A 23,633-nucleotide genomic window follows, 5' to 3' on the forward strand; every position below is an offset into this window, starting at 1 on the left:
TGTGTTTGCCTGTGCTTTGATTGCTACGTTTGTGAAGATTGAGGAGTCAGAGCTGCTGTAGAAGTTATCTAAAGTGGTGGTGATGGAGTATATTCTACTTTGTGGAAAATGAGGGATTACTTATTATGCATCAACTTTCATTTCCAATCAAGAGAGTGGAAGGGGAAGGTAGAGAGAGAGAGAGAGAGAGAGAGAGAGAGAGAGAGAGAGAGAGAGAGACAGACAGACAGACAGACAGACAGACAGAGAGAGACAGACAGACAGACAGATAGAGACAGAGAGAGAGAGAAAGAGCGAGAGAGAGGGAGATAGGTAGAGAGCTTCTAGTGCTTTTAGGGAAAAAATCCCATGTTTTTATTACCATGAAGTTCTTTTTCTCTTGGATCATCTTGAAAATAGACCAAGATTACCCATGCGTTATTTCCTGTGCCACGCTGCAAAATGATCATTATGCTTTAAATTACTTGCTTAGTGAAAAACGAGATGCCAATGTGGGACTCAACCACGAATCTTCTGGACGAGTTGCAGTCTTACCCATTTGGAGAGATATGTAGGAAAAAAGGACAACAGACGGATTATCAGATGGAAAAATAGAGAGAGCCGAGGGGAAAGGGAGGGAAGTAGAGAGAGAGAGAAGAAAGAGAGAGAGAGAGAGAGAGAGAGAGAGAGAGAGAGATAGAGAGAGAGGGAGAGGGAGGTGGAGAGAAGAGGAGAACAGAGGGGATAAAGGGTAGTGAACATTTTAAAAATAGTTATAGAATAAACTCTTTGTTATACTTTCTTTCGTGTAACAGGCGAGATACCGTGTACGAGTCAGCGATCTAGACACTAACACACTCCCGCACTGACATAACCCGATGACCAATGCCTACTGGTACAGACTGTCTAGCCCCGATGCCTACTGATACATATTCACTAGCCCCGATGCCTACCCATACATATTAACTAGATAGATGCCTTGCTTCAGATACAGACAGAGCACGGAGAAGCCCAAGGCAGTCTTGTCCGTCTCACAAAAAAGGACCAAAAGAAAGTAACATTGTATTTCACGTGACTGCTTTTTTTAATTCTCTTTTTTCCTCATGAGGTTGTTTGTGTCATTTTACCAGTAACTGTCGTACTACGAAAAAACTCTTTTTTATATTTGGTCAGAAAGCTCGTACTTCAAATATCGATCGATTTAAATGACCCACAACTTGGCAAAAAGTTTCCAACCCGAATTTGTAATACGAGTTTTTTCCAGAGTGCAGCAGTGAACAGGTTAAAATATTGGATGAGTAATCGGTGACATCTTGTTGCTATGGCTAGCAATCTTTTCACATGGATGTCGTTTTACCCGAGTTATTTATAACATAAATTGCTTACATTGGTAGAATATTGTGGCCATTCGTTAAGTTCTTTTGAGTTGTTTTTTTTTCAGGGCGAGGGTTAAATAGATAAATAAAATATTCAAAACCTGATTATCCGACAGTAAAATTAAAGCCGAGATAATTTTTGTCAAGAAAACTAATCTATACGATTCTTTTGGGACTAGACTTGATCTGAATGAAAGGATTGCTAAGATTTTACCAACAGGGTGTGAAAGGTGAAACATCGTTTCTTTGACAAATTTATTAATCCATTAAGTGTGTGGTTCTATTCCACTCTTATACGATTTATTATCAAATCGATAACATCAAGATAGCATTCATGTATAACGCTGGTTACAGCTCTTTTGAGGAAAATGTCAGGATTGGTGTAATGAACAAAATTAAGCCGGGGCCAAAAGGTTATTTTTATGATATTTGCCAAGAAAAGTCATCGGTTTTTACTTATTTGGACTGGCTGGGGAAACAGTTACTTTTTATCAGTTTCAATGAGTATTGAAAGTTAATCCAAACATTGATAATCCAGAATCAAACGAATCGCAGAAACACAGCATATTTTCTTTGTCTACATTCTTTAAAAGCTATATATGTGCAGTAGTTTTAATTGCAGATCCTCAGTTTTTAAATTATTGTTATTCGTTGTTTAACCTATGAAACTGAAATCTCTCCAAGAGTTTACATTCATGGTTTTTGTGTCAAATTTTAGAAAATTATTTTCCGGTACATTCTCAATTATCATTTGAGATAAATTGGGTCGAATCAGAAAGGGGTTGAAAATACAGAGATAAATAAAATAAATCATTAAAAGTTAAAATGGAGGTTCTCAACTTGAGACAGGTTATGGACAGGTCTGATTTACATGTCAGACGTAGGGGATGAAAGGTCAGGAAGCGAATGATTGCCGTGGGCAATGAGGCTGCTGCAGGAAGTGACAGTTTCAAGTCTTTGGAAATGAATGGACGGGATGGCATGCTCTCAAAATGGCAACTGATAAATCGTGAAATATCTGAAAACTGCAACAGGATCAGACTGTGACAAGCATTGGCAAGAGTGAAATAAAAATGAAAAATATTTCTATTCAGACGGCATCGAAAATGCTGTCGTCTAGACATAATTGTATACGTAATATTATATCTTATCAAAAATATTTTAACACAATAAAAGGCATATTGGGGCAACCCAGCATGCCAACTTTGTAATCATTACACGATGTAAACCAGAAATACGAGTCTCATCCATTCTACAAAATGCCAAAATCATATTCATGAAAATCTGAATACCTAGAATGAGGAAGGGATTTGCGAATACATTTTAAATACAAAATTAATGGGTACATTTTTGTAATCGGGCGCTGTGTGGTGCTTGAAAAAATAAGTTTGGTGCTTGAAAAAATGTTGTGTTTGAAAAAACGTGTGGTGGTTAAAAAAAGTGGGGTGCTTCAAAGAAAAATTCGACGCATGTGGAAAATGGCAAAACTTTGATATTAATTTTGATTTGATTATTAGAAATAGATGACAAACGAGACTTTGAAAACAGTACTTTAAACAGAAAAAGGGTTGGTTTTTATATTATAGACTATCATAATTATGAAACCCTGCCTCAATCTATAACGTATGAAATACAAAATCTTTAGTATTAATGCAATGAAAGTGTCACAGAACGATGATTCACAATTATTTTATTAAAGCTTTATTGTAGTTATATAAACATAAGACCGGAGTTCATCTCACTGTCTTATATTTCGGTTGGCTTAGAAAAACTTTACCTTCTAATATTAGATTACCATTCCTTCAGTAGCCTTCTCTTTGAATTCATTTCAAATTAGTAAATACTTTTCTTTCAACCTTTTGTCGCGTAGCCACTTATTATAAAAGCTGATTGATTTAATCTTCCTTACTCACTTCTCTCAATAACTTATGCCTTGACGGCCAGACCACTCCACTCCTCATATCACTTATATTTTAAAGATTTATATCTTACAATCGGGACTGGGTGAAAAACTCCATTATTTGATTCCACTATCAAGACGCGGGAGCTTCTTTGGTCACCACTACCAGCAACGCACTGTCAGATTGCCAGATCCGAATCTTACCGAAAGTACTCTCTGTCTGGAAGTAGGACCTCACAAGTCCGTACAACATTACCCCAAAGATCACGGAAGTTTCGTAATAATACTGTCATGTTACCATTTGTAATTGTGAATATTATTTGTTCATAAGAACATTCATTTCATTATATTTCATCTTTCTATATTCATATCATCTTAAATATTAAACCAACTCGTCATTTTTTTTTTTTTACTTTTTTAAAAGTAACTAGTAAATTCTGGGGGCTTTATTTATCACATCCTTATCTATGAACGTAGTAGAGTCCGCTCTTGAGCATTCATTAGACCATGACAAAAAGAATGAAATTCAAACCTCGTGGCTAAAGATACAGTGTTAAGCATCCAATTAATAACAACCATAAACCAATTTTTTAAATACTGCGATGAAATATCGTCCTTTCCAAAGAGTAGCATGCAATTGCTACTGTCAGCTTAAAGCTACAGACGCAATGAAAAAAAAATCAATGACTTTACGTGCCTTATGACTCCAAAGGAGTGAAGCATTGGGTGAGTTTTATTATATTTGTGGCACAACAGCGTCCTTCTTCCAACATCGTCATAACCCTATTGCGGATTTAGTGGAATGTCAAGTTTGATCCTTTACGAAATCAACCTAGAGTGTAGTCAAGCGTTATCTATCGTGATTAGGTTTTGTTGAATAGGTGATTTATATTATTATGATTAATCCATTAAGATCTGAGTTCGACTCAACTCTAACTTGGCATCATATTATATCATGGGACCAACACGTCAAATTGGTATTATGTCGGATGAAGGAAGATAAAGAATGTTACGATTGATGACAAAGTTATTCAAATTATTGGGAAATTGAGCTTTGATGGGGTTTTTTTTACATAGCGTAATATACACTAAACGTGCTCAAAGCGCTTTACAAAGTGTCACTTACCAACAGAGAGAATATGAGTAAAAAGCCTTTTCCAAGAACTCAACTATGCGCCGAGCAAGGCTCGAACACAGAAGTTTTCCGATCCGAAAGCGAGTGTCATGCCACTATACCACATACTAGCCGCACGTACTTTGAAGTTTAATCAAATAAATATCATTTCTTTCAATGATATCACAATTTGTTTCAAAACGATATTTTCTCGGGGTAAATAAAATGGTAAAAACTGAAATTAAAGTTATATGGGTAACTGTTGTGTAGTTTCTAAGTGTCGTTGAGAGCAATGGATATTATTCTAGTTGCACATATTTACAGTTCTGATAACCTAACGCACTATTTGAAAACAGTAAAGTAGTCCTTCAGAGCCATGAGGCCAAAAGAGTCGAAGTTTGTCCCCGTTTTTTTGGTGTGAAACCGGCAGTAGAAATCTCTTGCTACTTATTGGATAGGACGCTAGTCTATAGTGAAGTGCTTTCCGCCAAATTTAACAGACCCAGCTACATAATCTCTACTGGATGGACAGGATATTGACAACGGTCAGATAACATCAAACACGTCACTGAATAGCCTTTATAATGAAATGAATAGATTTACAAAATCAAAATGGTGTTTGTTTGTGTACATTGGCAGGGAAGAGTAAAATTACATTTATATCAACTAGCACTGTCACTATTTAACATCACGTTGAGACACTGTAATAATCAAATGGTTTAATGAAGAAGAGATATTAATGATTTGAAGGAACTCAGTCGCGATGCTGTAATTGTAATGATTATAGACATTGGATGGGATAAGGTTTTTTTGGTGTGTATCTGTGCGTGTCTACGTGTGTATGTGTGTGTGTGTGTGTTGTGTGTGTGTGTGTATGTGTGGTTAATTTGGTTTGTTTTCATGTTAATGAGTGGGGAGAGGGAGGTACGGGAACGTTAGTGAGCAAGTATTTATTGCTTTTCCATGTGAGCGCAGGAGGCGGGTGGGTAAGATTCAATATTCAGATTGATAACTATTCAATCCCTGTATTCTTTTTCTTTCAGATTTTTAGAGCGCGTCATGACGAGGATGATGATGATGCTAAGATGATGATGATGATGATGATGATGATGATGATGATGATAATGATGATGATGATGATGATGATGATGATGATGATGACGGCGACGACGACGATGACAAGGCGACAAGGACAACAACTATAACGCTATTGATGATCTATAAGTAAGAGAAGAGGAGAACGGATAGGGGGGAAGAGAGAGAGAGAGAGAGAGAGAGAGAGAGAGATGAGGAGTGGGAGGAGGAGGGGGGAAAGGAGGTACAAGCAGAAGTAATAGAAGAAGAAGATTATAAAAACAACGACGACGACGACGATGATGATGATGATGATGATGATGATGATGATGATGATGATGATGATGATGATGATGACGATGATGATGATGGTGATCGTGATGGTGATGATGATGATGATGATGATGATTCCGTGGACGACGAGAACACGAAAACACGATAATTTGAGAGTAAAACAATTCTTACGTAAAGGCAGGATGAAGAAGAAAGGCAGCCAGCAGGTGATGAATACGCCAACAACAATCCCCAACGTTTTGGCCGCTTTCTTCTCCCGTTTGAATTTGGCCACTTTGCTAGAAAATGAAATCCTGCTTCCACTGACACCCGAACTCTTCTTCCTCCCACGCTCATCTCTCCGATTCTCTTGAAAAGTATTACCGGGTGGAATAAATTCCCGATCATTACCTCCCCTTACATGGGCAGTTACGGCCCTTGTCCCATTGTCGTTTCCGTTGCTGTGACCTTTGGACAGAGAATTGTGGGATACTCCGTTATCTTTTTTATTATCCGACTTTGACGAATTGGAAAATGATTTCCGCTCTTTTTTGTTCGTTTTCTTATTGTTGTCAGTGCCGGTGGTTGTAGTAGAAATCAGTGTAGTCGACGAGGAGCAGTGATTCCCCGTATGAATGCGTAAAACAATTCTATTGTCTTCATCAACTTTGGCCATTTTACCGCCAGTTGCGATACATTTTGTATAAGCCACAGTTTTTCTGTATATTCGGTAATAGACAAGCAATAAAATAAGACAAGGAATGTAGAAACTAAGCGCTGTAGAAAACAGAACATATCCCGTGTGCTGTGTCACGGTGCAGACCAGCGGGTTAGGGTCAGGCTCTTCTTTCCATCCTATCAGTGGCGCCACTGAAATTATTCCTGAGAGGATCCACACACCGAATATAACATAGAGGGCCCTTTTGTGCCCTACAATGGCTGGATGCTGAAGTGGTCGGGTCACTCCTATGTATCTGGGGATAGAAAATGATAAAGATTGACTGATAAAGTTAGTGTCGATAAATAATGTTAGACAGGATGATGATTTTCGCTGTCTGGGCTTATCAGAATACAATATATTCCGTTTCACGTCTAGCACATCCCTTACGTATCACGATTTCCGTTGATTAAATCATAATGGTATTATCCCTTGTAACACAAAATAAGAAATTAAGGAGCTACTTTCATAGTCTCTTATTCAGTTTTTGTTATACAACGAAAAATATCTTTACAATAGGGCCAATATGCGCTTATTGATTAGATGTAAACACATCATTGACCCAGTTTTCATAATAATCTAAAGAGCCAAATATGCACAGGAATCTCTGAGATACGAGACAAGACTTGTCGGATTGTTTGTTGTTTGTTTTTTTTTGTTTTTTTGTTTTTTGTTTTGTTTTTTTTTTTATTGTACCGAGTCGAAATGTTCCATGTTAGAATGTCGGGATGGTAGTGTAAAATCATTCTAATTTCATTGTTTTTTGAAAAGCATGTTATTGTTTGTATATTACTCTTTAAAAATACAATGGCAAATTCGTTTGGATAGGAATTTAGAAATCAAAAAAAAATTCTGGCACACTGGACTAGATGTCTTTCCGTCTGGAGCAATATACAAAAATGGTTGTCTCTGATGGAGGTTTTTTTAATGAAACGATAACACTGAAGATTGAAATATGTGGAGAGGAGAGAGAGCCCATCGACAGCAAGGTGGAGATATAATCAATATCTGTAAAGAGCTTATTTGATAAGATTGATGAGCGATTAGTGGCATCCCCACAGAGCTATGTATTACGCTAGAAATGATGGATTGACAATAGGATTTAATTATTAATTGATGACACCAATCAAAGTCACGAAGATGTATTTATCAGCAATATTGTTTTTATAGATATGAATACCGATTAATATTTCATTACAAAAATCAATGGCCACTTCAAAGTTCTAAATTCTCATTTTAAAATGTAAGATTTTGTGTGACTTCATGGTATTGCGGTATAGTACTCGACTTGAAAATAAAACTTGATCAAATTACAATTGAATCACGCTTACCTATCAATACTGATGACGCATAGACTGAGGATAGACGCCGTACAGCACAGGACATCGAAGGCAGCCCACACGTCACAGAAGATCTGACCAAATGCCCAATATTGCAACACCTCTAAAGACGCCGAAAAAGGCAGCACAGTCGTTCCTAGAAGAAGATCGGCAATTGCCAAATTGGCGATGAAATAGTTCGTCGTGGTTCGAAGATGAGTGTTGACCAGGATGGAAGCGACCACTAAAAAATTGCCAGTGACCGTGAAGACAATGATGATGCCAAGGGCAAGACTGACGAGAACAGTCTGGGTGGAGGACATAGAATCCGTCGAAGTTAGGTTATAACCCGCTGCTGTGTAATCTGAAATGGACATTGTCGTTGTTGAAGGTGCCCGTGTTGTGTTGGTGACCACGTCATCACCTAAAGGAAAACCTTGAGGTATTTCCAAAAGATTGAAGTCATCAGAACTGGTTGCTCTGGACAACATGGCTGACGCGTCCACTGGCGTTGGGTAGTGGATCAATGAAGGTGGTGGCATAACGAAGGAGATTACTGAAGTTTATGTCACAGGGATAATGTTCAGTATTTTCATTTTTAATACCTAATAAGTGATTTCAGTGAGAGGCTGATAGATGGAATCTTTGAAATTGACAAACTATTCACTGGGTTGTACTTTATCTGGTTGTTCTGGTTTTTAAAATACTTGTCGATGGCTGTAAAGAGAAGAAAATGGAATATATAAATCATTTGGTCATAATTTGTTTTAAAATTGAGATAGGCAATACGTGGGAAGACTCAGTGATAATAATTGAGCTAAAAGTTGTGACCACAAGACTAACACAAGACGGCCAAAAAGTAGGTACGAAAGGAAGATGTCATAGTGGAGTCGGTGGCAAAGACTGGACAGATAATGGAAAAGTGTGGCATCGGGCTTCAACCCACAGTCGATGTAAAGCGCCTGATTAAAGTATCAACTGACCGGTGTCCAGGGGTTAATCATTAAATTTCAACATTAGATAGGTTTATATCTAACATTTTATTTTGAGATTATAAAATCATACGAACTGTACTCTTTATATATTTCTTAATTTTTATTAACTCTAGAAAATTATTTATGATTCCAATTTATTTGGTTGTAATCACATAATTGATCGTTGTCACAAAGATAGCAGCCCACTGTGATAAGTTTTGATGTGAAATAAAGAAATAGAACTATCCTTTATTTATATCCAGTGGTTGATGTTTTTCTGGATGACCCAGGTGTCAGCCACAGTGCAGCGAAGCAAAATGAGACAAGTCGAGATAATTTGTTCAGTGTCACACAACATGATTAGGGACTCGAACTCGATACCCATCCAGTACGAATCTTTGACCATACGGCTGTTCCACGCTACCCCACACTCTGAGCGGGTTAAGATGAATATGAGAAACAGTTATATAACTGCTCTCTTGGTACGAACAACATGATATTTTTATTATTATTATTATTATTATTATTATTATTATTATTATTATTATTATTATTATTATTATTATTATTATTATTATTATTATTATTATCATTATTATTATTATTATTATTATTATTATTATTATTATTATTATTATTATTTGATTTAGCGCCAGTATCCACAAATTGTGCTTAGAGGTGCTTTACAATAGTTTTTTTTGGTATCACACAAGTTCATTCATTCGACTACAAAATCACTACAACAGTCACACACATATCTTGTTCAAAGTTCACTTAGAATTGGTTTCATATCCAAAATACCATGCTAAATGCAACATCCGTAAGTCAAAGCTAACGACACGCCATTCGTTATGTCCATAATATTTTCTAATAATTGGACTCCTAAGTAGACTGAAAAGATTTATCGTTTATCCTTCAGTATGAATTGTCAACTTCTGTCATTTAGATGTCAGGAAATCAAAACTACTCGTTATAATAAGATACTATGTAAAATAATAAAGTGATAATTATTATTCTCTTTTTGAGCCTACATTCAATAAAAAAAACAGTTAATTAGTAGTGCAGTCACTTTATCGTTATTGATTTATCATTTATAGTAACTCATTGATTGACTCATGCTAGGGTAGTTATTTAAATGAGGACTTAAGAGCGTAGAAGAAAAGGGGGAAATTAGAGAGCAGAGACATAGATAGATAGATAGATAGATAGATAGATAGATAGATAGATAGATAGATAGATAGATAGATAGATAGATAGATAGATAGAGAGAGAGAGAGATAGATAGATAGATAGATAGAGAGAGAGAGGGAGAGAGAGAGGGGGGAGGGAGAGGAAGAGAGAGGGGGGGGGTGGAGAAAAGTAGAGAAGGAGGATCGGAGAGAAAAAGAAAATAATCAATAAAAGAATTTGTATGCAGAGGACGATTAATTAAGAAAGAGAGGATAAGAAATCCATGCAGCCTAAAACATAAGAGGAGAGGGGGATTATAATTCCGAGTCTTGTCTTACTGGGATCTCAATAACCCTGGGTGGTGACCAGATAGGTTTTATATTATTTTAATTCCATATCTGCCTAAAACATAAGGGGAGCGGGGAAATATTATTATGATTCCCAGTATTGTCTTACTGGACCCTCAATAAACCATATTACGAGTGTGTGACATTACTGTAGGACGAGCTTAAGTCTTAGTAGGAAACTAGCTTAAGACGACAAGTAGTTATTTTCCAAACCTTTTGTTAGGCTACCTTGTGTTGACAATGCCTCTCAGTCGTCCTATGAATACTACTCACCATGGTTATATAAACTCATGGCAGACCGTAAATCATCACTTACTATTCTTCGCACAATGCAGGGTTGATTGTGTGAAAAACGTCGGGGCCTGGAAATAGCAATGCATAGTGCTGGTTACTGTACTGTGTAATTCCATAAATTTGGGTGACCAAAATCATTGCATAGAGAAGGCAAATTTATGTATTCTCAGTCCGATCTAAAGGAGATCAATAAAATCAAACAGAGAAGGCAGATCTGTTACTATGCATATATGTCCCAATAACGTATAACACAGCGAAGGCCGTAGCTGTGGTATACTGGCCGGTTCGGTATCTAACTAAATAATATAACACAGAGACGACCAAAAACTGTGTTATAAAATTATTAAATGCTGGTCGGTTCGGTGACAAATTAAAAAACGACGTATGTCTTAATATCACATCTCCATAAAAGAGTGAGATAATATAAGGTCCCGTTAAGAACTTGTTCGGTCAAATATCTATCCAGATATGAAAGGATAATGCTAAGTCTTGGACGTAGAATATATTTGAGAAGCATGGTTGTTCTCAATATTTGTTGGACCGTGCTCGGTACAAAGTGAAGAAGTATCCACACTACACATCTTCTTCACGAAAAGACATAATCAACGTTCCTACAAAAAAAAAACAAGATCAAACTTGAGACAACAAGACAAGATTGTTTGTGTGTATAGTATTGTATTTACATGTTACCGAATAAATACGTTTTGATTGTCAAAAGCGTTTCATTCTATATTTGACAATTTTTTTTTTTAAACTTTAATTTAATGAATTCAGCAGATTTGTTATATAATTTAAAGCTATACCTTTGTGGAGACCGTCTTTGATATCATTAGTCCGATTGTGGTTGGAAATATCTTTATATTTTAATGTCATAAAGTGACAGTGACAGCTTAGGTGGTGGCCAGATAGGTTTAAAACGATTTTAATTCCATACCTGTCTTTTATTCACTGACGAAGACTGATGACCAAAACTTTATCTTTCAAAGAGTGCTTATCTTAATTGTTCTTATTGTTTTTATCTATTATAACTGTATCTTCAGGATAACAGAAGCTTCAAGATAACTCCTATGTGGTTGGTTTGCTTTGTTCTTATTTTACCATAGATCTTTCTTACGTTTGAAATCAGCTCCCGTTTAATACTATTTTTCAAAAGAACTTGCATGGAAATAACAGATTATTTTAGATATTGAGAGGAGAAATAAGACAGATGATCCAAAGACTCTGCAGATCTATTATTAAGTCATGTAGATCCTTGGGATGTAGCAGTAAGGCCTTGACTCACATTCAATCCTCTCTGCACCGTCCAGTGCTCGAGGTAACAGATAATCATTCTCGTCTTTCTTTGCATGAAATGCGGTCTCCAGGCTGAGGCCCCGGGTATTCAATTCTCTCAGCACATTTATTTTCCAGGTTTTCTTAGGTCTTCCTCGATTCTTTTTTCCTAGTAGAGTTCATCGTAACATTTTTCTGGGGATGCAGTCCGCTCCCATCTGCAGACATAACTTATCTACCTCCAACGTTTGGCTCTGGTGGCGTATAAACTATGCCCATCTACGCTTTCTGTAAGAGATCCTCATTTTATTGACAATAGGCTCAAAACATGACCTGAATTAGGCCCGCGTGTTCAACCCTTGATTCGGCACTTAAAGCATTGCAAACAGATTTCTTTGAAGAAATTGTTAGCTTAGGCTGTATAATAAGTGCATTCATTTTCTTTTAAAGTCTGTTTTGTTTTTAGTTTGACCTTTCCTCTCAGTTGATCTCTTGTTTAATCCTAGCAAAGTGAGCGACCACTCTCGTTTCTAGTTGCCGAACTTAACAGGAACAGAAGACAGGCGTTTTATCTCGGTATTAAAATTTCTTTGTTTTCTACCAGCAACGTGGAACAGCACACGTAGTTTCTTTGTTATGTTTTAAAACACATTTTAGATGATTAGTTTTGTTTCCATATATAAAAGTATGAATAGTAATATAAAAGTTTTACTTGACACATAATTTGTTTGCTGGTATAGTTCATATGTTTGTTGTGAGTATTTACAGAAATGTATATTGTCTATGACACACCGGTTATTAAAAAACTGGAACTGAATGGAGACGAAAATGAATGTTACATTCGACACGTCTATCCCATTTTCCCATCCCCTGAAAAATGTAATGGCGTTTGAATAGACACACTGTTATTGTCGTCATAATATTGTGATTTATGGGTTTTATAAATATTTTATCAAATTTCTTGAAGTAAGCAGGCGTGGCTCAGCTGTACGGTCTTTGCTCCATACCCAAAGGGTACCGAATTCGAATACCTGCTGCGCTGAATGGCCTTGGGAAAATCACCTCGCTCTAGTTCAGTTTGCTGTCTTACCTTGAAATAGACCCTTGAGACAAATTTCCCCTATGAGATGAATAAACGGACATTTATTTTAATTTATTTGTATTTATTTAAAATGTTTATTTTCATGCACCCAAGGGGTGGTAAGCCAATATTAGTATCACAAATGTAGGAGGACAAAATAAATGAGTTGTGTCAGTCTTTCTTTCGACATTAAAAATTTTTTTTGGTATATTTCGATAACATAATGAATGAAAAGTGTTACGTTTCTCTTCGCCATTAATAATCATGTGACAAAACATGTCAACTGCCAAATAATAAGAGATAGGTTTCATTGTACTTCCTCGGAGTTTGTTGTTTGTTTTTTGTTTGTTTTTTTTTTGGGGGGGGGGGTGAGTTTTGTTTTTGTTTTTTTTTCTGTTTTTTTTTTTTTTTTTTTTTGGGGGGGGGGGGGGGGGGGGATTTGTTGTGTTTTCGTGCCGTTCCATGCGTAAATACAAATGTATTTATTATATTTTAAATCTTTGAAAATCAAGAAAGAGGTATTCAAACCCATTGGGTCCATGGAGCCGAAGTTTATCCCGGTTTCTATAGAGTGAATCGGACAATAGCAATTCTTTGATACCCTTTGGATTCTACAAAGAATGACGGTTAAAGGTATATTATTTCACCCTTCGGCTATACCTATGTCAAAAGAAACCGGATGCAACAAAATGACTTTCAGAATGACAGAAATATGAAACTTAAGCTTTTGATGACTTAAGAAAAAATATTCATTGACCTTGATAAAACATGCAAGATGGTTATATTCTTTGCAATTCAAGTTTAACATCTTAATCACTCCTCCACAATGACGTCATGAGACGGAGGGCCACATAAGGACACAGACCATAAGGTTAATAAATACTGCGATGGTGGTGAATATCGGACGTCAGCAAAGCCAGGACTTCCCAAGGCTTCTGATTTGGTCAAATTTGGGATCACCATCATTCTGAAACCGTACAAGTTACGTCCCTTGCGTATTTGTTTCAGCAAAACTCCATTATACAGCTGTGCTTGAGTACAGTGAGTGACCCCATTAAGTGTCATGACTATTCATTTAAAAATTCCCTTTATTCTTCATCGGGACAATACTTTTCTTTCAGGCCTATCTTGGGAAAAATATACCGAGGTTTCAGCACAGTGCATCGCCGCAAAGTGGACAATGGGAAAATTTTTGATCAAGAATAACACAATATTACCCGTAAATGCGACGTTATCAACATAGTAACATACAGTAAAAACTTATACAGCCGTGTTTTGATGTAGATGATATTAATATTATTATAATTATTATATTTAGTTCGTACAAGACATGCCACGAAAGCCCATGGGTCACATATCGAGTATACAGTACATGATAAGTTCAGGATAGTTATTATATTCAGTTCCAAGTCCCGTGCAAGCGGAATATCGTAAATTTCTCCAAAGTTGTGCTGTGACTTTTTTGCATGTGGGCTTATATTTTAAATGACGTTACGTTGAATTTGATAGCGATTGACCAAACAGTTTTCTCACAATGCAGAATTCCTTTGATCTTCTCGGCGTTTAACTTTTTTTTAAAATGTTTAAATGTTTATAGTAATGGTGTGTTTATTATCTTTTCCACGCAAAAAATAATCATAACAAAGTGATATCTAGTAGCATAGTTATTATTTTGGGTTGTGTCAAATAGTATAATAATAGATATCTAGTATTCATTATTATTATTATTATTATTATTATTATTATTATTATTATTATTATTATTATTATTATTATTATTATTATTATTATTATTATTATTATTATTATTATTATTATTATTATTATTATTATTATTATTTTATTCCACTCGTTAAAATGAAAATATTTCAAATATATTATTATTATTGAATCATTTCGTTTGATAAAAAAGATTCCAGATGACTAATCGCAGTCTGGTCCAAATCACTAAGTCCCAAAAGCTGGACTGTTGTCCCTTTTTTAAAAAAGAAAAATTATATTTCTTAAAACAGGTCAGAACTTTAACGAGAAAATTATACATACATTGACCAGATGAAGCACACACGCCATAAATTGCAAATCTATCCCCAGAGGCGGTGGTCCCAAAAGACTTAGTTGAAGATTTTTTTCAATGTACTCTTTGTCCCAAATATTCAAGGCAACCAACATTTGCCTTTTATGTTATTTACTACATGTTATATAACATTTTAAAAGTTAGATTAAAAATACTCCATGAAAACTGGAAAACTGTCACGTTCATTTGTTGGTTATTGAATCAATTCTTTCCTTTGCTTAACCACAATTGGCCAAGGTTTTCTCGTCAAGAGGTTTTCAGGTAGTTGTTCTCTATCTCTCCACATTTCCGATGAATTGTCTGAAGACGTTCGTGACAGGAATATTGTCGCCCATAAGAGAATCCCTAGGTGAAAATGAAGACAACCAATTTCTATACATCACTGACTTAACAAGAAGGTTCTGTTGTTTTCGTTCTGATACACACACACACACACACACACACACACACAGAGAGAGAGACACACACACACACAGACACACACACACACACAAACACATACATACACACAAAAACACTTTTTGTTGTGCTTCGACAAAATATACACATAAAACATTTGGCAGGAGTAATTTTACTTCAAACACTATCGATTTAGAAATCCTCCAACTTGGCAAACAATGTCAAACCCAAGACTCTAAGACGTATAAGGTTTGGGTTTTTTGACAAGGGGGACACGTTGTGTTATGACACTTGCTTCCGCATCGAAAAGTCCAGGGTTATAGCCTCGCTTGGCGCATAGTTAAGTCCTTGGAAAAGGCTCTTTACTCTCATTCTCTCACCGTACTCAGGTGTAAAATGAGTACCTGGCCGTTAATATCTTGTCCTTTCGGAAAAAATTGTAGATATCGCCTAACAGCGTCATGTCTCGTTCTACATGTTATGTGTTGCTGTTGGTAAGGGACTCTTTGTAAAGCGCTTTGAGCACGTTTAGTGGATATTGCCCTATAAAAAAACTCAAGCGTTTTTGTCCTCTGATATTCAATTTTCAAAACCATTCGTCGTGATCTTGTAAGTTGGGATTTTATTCAATCAACTTCAAATAAAGTTCAACCTTATTATGTAATTGTCAACAGATAATGAAAAGGGAAAAATGCAGGGATAATAATTAAAGAGATTTTTTTTTACCTTCATGCAGAAATCAAATTCACATCAAGTCACTAAAGTTCTCAGCGTTTTACTATAATAGCTGAATAAGGAACTCTTTTTTTTTTACAAGATACATTCTTGAAGTCCCCGGTTTGAGCATTTTTGCGGGTCATTTCATTCGATAGAAATTGGAGGGAAGAATTTTCTGGCCAAAAGTTTAGATACGAGTTTGTCTTTCTTCAGAGCGCGGCTGTATATGGGATGTATATGTGACTCACCGCCTCAATTCAGTATTATGTCGGGGTGAATCCGGTGCCAAAAAGTGAATTTATAGTTGAATATTTAAATAGACTTTCAGTTTATTACAATATCAGAATAATTTTCTTTAATGATGCATAAAAAATACTCGTACTTAACGCAAGTCTCAATATTATGTCTAGAAATTGAATTCTCAGCATCTAAATTATAAATCAGCCCGACATAATAGCGTTTGGATGCGGTGGGTGACATTTTAAAATGAATTATTAAAGAATAACTAAAAATGTAAATGGTAACAAGTGAAAATTGTGAATTTATTTTATTCCGGCTTGTCAGAATCAGTCGCATTATTGTTTTTATTCTATTTTTTATGCCCATTACGACACCTTGATTGTCAACTCTCCAGAGGCAGGTGACAGCCTCTGGCTCCGTATTCACACTCATACATACACACGCACACACACACACACACACACACACATACACACACATACACACGCATTCAGTACTCATCAGAACGTTCCCCTGTCAAAAGCAATATTGAATGCAAGGCACGAACGGATGGGAAAATCTAGTACGTTCGAGTAACAAGGACACTAAAAAAAAATCAAAATAGATGTGCTCTTTTGTAACAGTGAATTGTTACATTCTCAAAATATATTTCTGACCCGCCGTCTAAATCAGGTATAATGTTGGGATATACTAATTGAACAAAATTTAGCATAAAATCAAAATTTCAAGATAAAGGAAATTTAAAGTTTTTGACTCAATCCTAGAGATTTTTGCTACTTTTCAAAATTAGAAAAAAATGTATTGAAAATAAGCATGCACATAGTTAGTTTTATTCAACTACCATTAACATGTAAAAATTAAGAACATTAGCTTTGAAACTCACCTATAATTTTTTTCTCAGAAATATGTAATAAATAGGCATGGTGTAAAAGTATACCCAGGTAAACCACGGATATAGTCGGTGTTAGGGTTGAGTGAGTTAAGGTATTGAAAAAAATATTCTTTTCTTAATTACTGTTCAAATTTATAAGTATAAGTGGAGCTTCAAATGAATAAATTCTAAGCATCCGATTCATTCCGAGTTATTAACTTTATAAGACAATTTGACACATTTTGTCTTGAAATAAATCAATTTAGCTAGAAAAGAACTTTGATTGTTTATTAGCAACGGGATCAGGTCGACAAATGAGCATGTCGTAATCTTAATCACCCAACCATTCATTCACCATGAACCAATAGGTGCTTTTACAACTATACTGCTGTACAAAAATTATTACATTTTAAAAAATTGGCTTTCAAATATCGATCGATTAAAATGACCCTCAACTTGTCAAAAACTCTCAAACCTGGGACTTCCTTGAAGAATTCATTGAAGTCCCAGGCTTTAGAGTTTTTGACAAGATAAGGGTCATTTTATTTCGATTGAAATTTGGAGGATGAATTTTTCGGACAAAGTTTTTTTTTGTTTTGTTTTTTTCAGAGAGTGACACTCTGCCACAGAACACTGGAAGAATTTTCCTTTTATTTTAGCCATAATTTATTTTTCATATTAAACTTTTAGCAATAAATTATTTTGACCATCAACTTATCAAAAGTGATTAAACTTGAAACATCAACGAAGTCGATGGGATCATTCTAAGTAAATAAATTTCAAATTAAAGACATTTAACCATGTTGAGGATAATTTTAATTCATCCACATGTGGAATTTAAAAAGTTCTGGTCAAATGATTAAAACGTTTTGTCAGTAGGACGGAAGTACAAACCAGGATGCGCACAACGGCCACAGTAATTAACCCCTAATATGCAGAATTCTACTTTGTTCTATCTTGACATTACGTCTCCATTTGAGCATGTTGACCATTTATATAGTGCAAAAGCCACTAAACGTGCACAAAATGCTTTACAATGGTTAACAAGCCACTAACAGCACTTAACATGTAGAATGAGACATGACGCCTGTAAAACATTATTACATTTCTTTTTCGACCGACTCAATGATCGTAACAGCCAGGTACTCATTTTTACTCTTGATGACGATGAGAGAGCGCGAGTAAAGAGCCTTTTCCAAAGGCTCAACTTCGCGCCACTCAGAGCGGGACTCCAACTTGGACCGACCAGTCCGAAGGCCATTGTCATACCACTAGACCACAAAACTGCAAAAACCATAAACCTTCATTGATATCCCATTCACATCGTGGTTACGGATTGATTGGTACAATTGTGAAGTACAGTCAAATAGGATTCAATTGTGTGATGTCACGTCCGCCCAGCAACGAGCAGCTTGTTTCTAAATAAATAAAATCAGTACTTTTTATTGTTCATTCTAACTAGAACTTTTTCATAATATGTTATGTGATGAGAATGTACAAAAGTCAAAACATGATCAGATTTATAATGTTTTTCTCCTCTGGATACACTTTTATGCTCGTCGGAGAAATATTTCATAGGACGTCCGCCATTGTCATTATTCCGATAGTTTAGAAACAGTTACTAAGTTATAATGCGTCATTACAAGGGGAAATGACGTCTAGGCTGTTGAAGCCTATTCTGAAGTCACTTTTCTAGGTCCAGTTCATTCCGTTGCAACACCGTTTTGAGACGATAATCCGCCGCCTCATACTGGTACCAAGTCTGAGTAAACCCAATGTTAAAAGATTGATAATAGAGAGCCAAAGACACAAGAAATATGGCAATAGTTTGTGTGTCAGCATTTAGTTTGTGTGTCGGTATTTAGTTTATGTCAGCATTTCATTTGTGTGTCAGAATTTAGTTTGTGTGTCAACATTTACTTTGTGTGTCCGTTAAAGATTGTATTTAAAAGGAACATTACATTTTTTTAAAATAATTAACCAGAATTTTATTTATTTGACTGTTAAATCAACTTTCAGTATCTAAGTCATCCCAACGTTAATACTGGTTTGAGGCTGTGGGTAACATTTCTGGTTATCTTACCGTTAAAACACCCTTTTTGAGGAGGCGGGGATGGGCGACAAGCAACCCCGACTTAATACCATTTTGAGAGATGGTTTACACAAAAAGCTCGCCGTGAAAAGGTTAAAGAGCACTGAAAAGAGAAGGGGAATCCATCAGGCAGGGTAATCGGAACGGCACCATCATTCGAAATCAAGCGGAATGCAGGAAAAAGAATGGCAAACAACAACAAAACATCTTTTCTCTTTTTTCACAAGTAACCTATACTTTTTATATTGCGGATGTTATTAAGCTGCTATAGTCTGTGGAGTATGCAAGAACAACAAAATACTTAAATTTGAGACATCGACGACTTTTATGCCTCGATGTTAATTTTTTTTTCTCAATTTTGGGAATTATCTGTATCTACTAATATAAAAGTAAAATGTAATGAATGAAAATAAATGTAACAACTCCTAAAATAAAACTTAACACGAAATGTTTCGGACTCACACCCCTTTTTCGGCCAATAACAAAATCATTTAAAATGAAATTATTTCACCTGCCGAGAACATTTCTTCCATCTATAATCTGTATTTAAGGAAAAGTATTGCCATTTAATTTTAACTTGCAGGTTAAAGGGTTTGGAGTCGATACTATCCTTGCTTGCTTTTTAAGCTGTTCTATTCATTTTTACACATCATTTTCACAATATTATGTAGTAACGGTTTTCTGTCCAAATTGGGATACGGTGATTTGTCGTAGGACCATAAACAGTTCCCTGTCCAGTTGATGTAGGTTGCTCCTTGCCCAGAACGGATGAACTCAGTGGGGAATAATGCATGATCTGGCAAGATGCAGCGAAATGGACTTTGGGGTTGGCATTTCTAAAGGGCGTTTTACATGTCCGGTCAGGTCTAAAAGAACTAATTATACCGATAGTTTGCGTTTAAATAAGTTATTTACAAGTTCTGCCAGCTAGATAAATCTTACCACAACACAAAACTATGTGTAGTGTAACCATTAACGTCTATGGTCTGATTGAGAGGCATCAGTGGGTATATTAACTCACTCAATCTTAGTGATTTTTGCTACTTTTTATAATTGAGCATGTACATAATTTTAGTCAACTACCGTTAACATACATGAACTAAAACATTAGCTTTGATACTACGCCTAAAATTTTGTCTAAGAAAAATGTAATAAATAGGCATGGGGTGAAATTAACCCGGGTAAAGAACGGATATGGTCGGTGTTAGGGTTGAGTGAGTTAACCACTCAACTAAAGGTCTAAAATATGACAGAGAGCAAAATGATGTCAACTTCACCATTCTATTGATGCTACGCGTTTAGGTAAAATCCTTCCCTGTTCCACTGTCCGCAAGATGAATCACACCAAGACACACAACAATGAGTAACCCGTTTATGGGTGGTTAGAGGGACCTAGGTGTGAACTATCACTTAATTGGCGATCTAAAAAAATAACAAAGAGAAGTCAACTTTATTATTCTATTAATAAATGAAAACAGTAGGCTTCAACAGCAGTGACGTCACTTCCTTCGTAATGAAGCATAGTAACTTAGTAACTGGTTCGAAACCATCGTAAAAATGGCGGAAGCTCTTATGAAATACGCCTGCGACGAGCATTAAAGTGTATCCAGAGGAGAGAAACATTATAAATCTGTAAATCTGATCGTGTTTTGACTTTTATACATTCTGATCACATGACATGTGAAAAAGTTCTAGTCAGCAGGAAGAATAAAAAGTACCGATTTTCTTTGTTTAGAACCAAGCTGGTCGTTGCTGGGGGGGGGGGGGGCGTGACATCAGACTATTGAATCGAATTACTGCTTAATTCAGTCCGTTGATTGGTGACAAAATAACAATTACGTGGTTTGTTTTCGTATGAGATGTGTGATTGTGATTTTCGTACACTCGTCTCAAGGCGGAACTATATCTTTGTCAAGCTGATAATAAAGATTGACTTTTACGTTAGCTTATAAATTTTGAATTAAAATAAGTGCCTTTTTGAGGAGAGTTACATTCATCTGAAATAGTCATGTAATATCGCCTAACAGGCGTCATGTCTTGTTCTACATGTTATATGTAGCTGTTGGTCAGGACTCTTTGTAAAGCGCTTTGAGAACGTTTAGTGAATATTGCGCTATACAAAAGCTCAAGTTTTTAAATGATTATTATACTTCTGTGTTGTGGAAATTTTCATAGATTAATACGAATCTTCTGAACCACGAACGATCAAAATCGATCCGGTAATAAAGCATATATGAATCTGTCAACAGGGCGGTCAGATGGCGATTCCCAACATCAAATGACCGATCATTTTGCCCCAGCAAATTTTATAAATAATCATTTGGGTCAAATGATTATAGAATTACCCTTATTGTAGGAACAGTTTGCAAGTTAATCGTTTATCAATCTGTAAAAAAAAAATAGTTTTATAATTTTTAGAACAGTTAGTAATTATGTGTTCGTGGCAAAATACCAACATGGAGAGTACGGAACAATTTTAACCCCCATCCCTATTTTTTTCAAAAAGAATAGATACAGATCTGACTATGACTATGTGTATATTCTGAGAGCAATCGTATGGTTGTTATCCAAAGACGTAACACAATGGAGACCAGTGGTTAAACTGTTCTCGCACTGAACGTGTAGCCCGACTCTTAGGAAACCTGCATTGAACTGTCGAGCGCACGCCCTTTACATGTCACGTGATCGATGCGACATCCTGCACCATATTTCAAACGATGAGATGACCGTCGGACAGGGTGTAAAGGTCAACTCAATGTATACAACAAATTTGCCGTACTATGGAAAAACCCATATTTGAATATTTGGCCAGAAAACTCGTCCTTTGGAGGAAGAGTTTTGTTTTCTGGCTAAATGTTGAAATATTGTGTTTTTTTTCCCCAGAGTACGGGAGAAATGTGGCTATCATCTCAATCCGCTATTATGCAGAGGTGTACGAGATGATGACGAAAAGTAAAGTGAATTTAAATTTAAAATCATTACAGATGATATTTTAATTTCTAGCTCCTTAAGAATTGATATTCTTCCATATTTATAAAAGAAAACAAAATTGGATCGATTCTCATATTTCTAGCTATAAATTGATTTTGCATCATTAAAGCCGTCCCGACATAAAGCCGTTTAATGCCGATGGGTCACAAATGACATATGGGCTATTTATAGAGATCATCTTCCCCTTCCCCATTCCCCATCTATCTCCTCATAAGCATTTTTCTCTCGTCTTCCCCTGTGGGTATTTGCCCTTACGGTGTTAGATGTGAATGAACCTGTGGGTAGAATTGATATGGTAACAAATCACTTTTTTGTGAATGAGACTCGAATATACAAATGAGAGATGAAGTCTTCAACTAAAGGATTCACGGTCATGATCACAAAGAATTGTGATTCATTACTTTATGGAGATCGATGGTCAGTTTAGGGAGACAAGCTATTTGACTCGTGGAGATATATAATATTATTATTGCAAGACCGACTGGAAAAGAAGTCATATATTATCAATTCATAAATCAATGCAAGTTTCATGAGGTGAGGTTTTACAAAACTAGTCATCTCCCGTTTTCCTACTTTGAAGTATTGAGGATTGGTTCCCTTGAAACCTCTCTTTGGATGTAGTATTTGATAACAGTTTTCGGAAATGTTTGTGTCAATTGATAGTTGACAAGTTTTGCAAACCCACGCTTTAACTAGTTTTGATTTATTGAGGCCGTGCCAAAAGGTCGTTTATTTTGTGACTTGTGCCATTAAAATATTCCAATACTAAGTTATTTGGAGAAAACTAAGCAAAAAATTATTACACAAGTTGATCTGGGTTATATGATTAAAAATAAATTAAAAACTGACAATCTATCATAAAAAAAATGTATAGCTTTATAAAATGTCAAAAAAATGTAGACAAAATTTGATACTCTGTCCACACTGATTTAACCTTTGAGAAACTTTTTATGTTACTTTACTGAAGATAAATCGGCAGTTTTTGTGGGGTTTATTTTACACTTTTTAATTGTGAGAAACTGATTAAAACGATTTTTTACTTCCTTTTTCAAAACTAGTTGTTATTGGACGACCTTTTGGCAAAGGCTCAGATACATAAATCAGAGTTGGTTGTATAGAGGTGTTTCCAAATAGTCAATGAGACTACTACTAACCATAGTTAGAAGACAATAAAGAATGATCACATTCATTTTATTTATATCCTCAGGAAATGGATGCGTTATATTTTCTTGCGATAAGACAAAAATGGCACGGGCATTAGCTACAGTTCATGTGTACTTTAAAAATATTATTGAGCTTTTATATAGTGCAATATCCACTAAACGTTCTCAAAGCGCTTTTCATGGGGTCCCTGACCA

At 35.8% G+C, this 23,633-nt stretch overlaps 1 protein-coding gene across 2 annotated transcripts in view; it reads right to left on the bottom strand.

Moving 5' to 3' along the window:
- Nucleotides 1-23,633, bottom strand: part of LOC144964695 (putative G-protein coupled receptor No9) — a 135,017-nt gene that overhangs the window by 89,355 nt on the left and 22,029 nt on the right. For both annotated transcript variants that reach the window (XM_078899221.1, XM_078899222.1), the window contains 2 exons: nucleotides 7,766-8,470; nucleotides 5,909-6,690 (listed from right to left, as the gene is read on the bottom strand). In XM_078899221.1, the coding sequence (XP_078755347.1) occupies nucleotides 5,909-6,690; nucleotides 7,766-8,295 (1,312 nt within the window). In that variant the 5' untranslated portion in view covers nucleotides 8,296-8,470. The remainder of the gene's footprint in view (nucleotides 1-5,908; nucleotides 6,691-7,765; nucleotides 8,471-23,633) is intronic.

The sequence above is a fragment of the Berghia stephanieae genome, chromosome 2, assembly GCF_034508935.2.
Source record: "Berghia stephanieae isolate SIO BIC M18660-M18661 chromosome 2, UCSD_Bste_1.3, whole genome shotgun sequence".
Taxonomy (NCBI): Eukaryota; Metazoa; Mollusca; class Gastropoda; order Nudibranchia; family Aeolidiidae; genus Berghia; species Berghia stephanieae.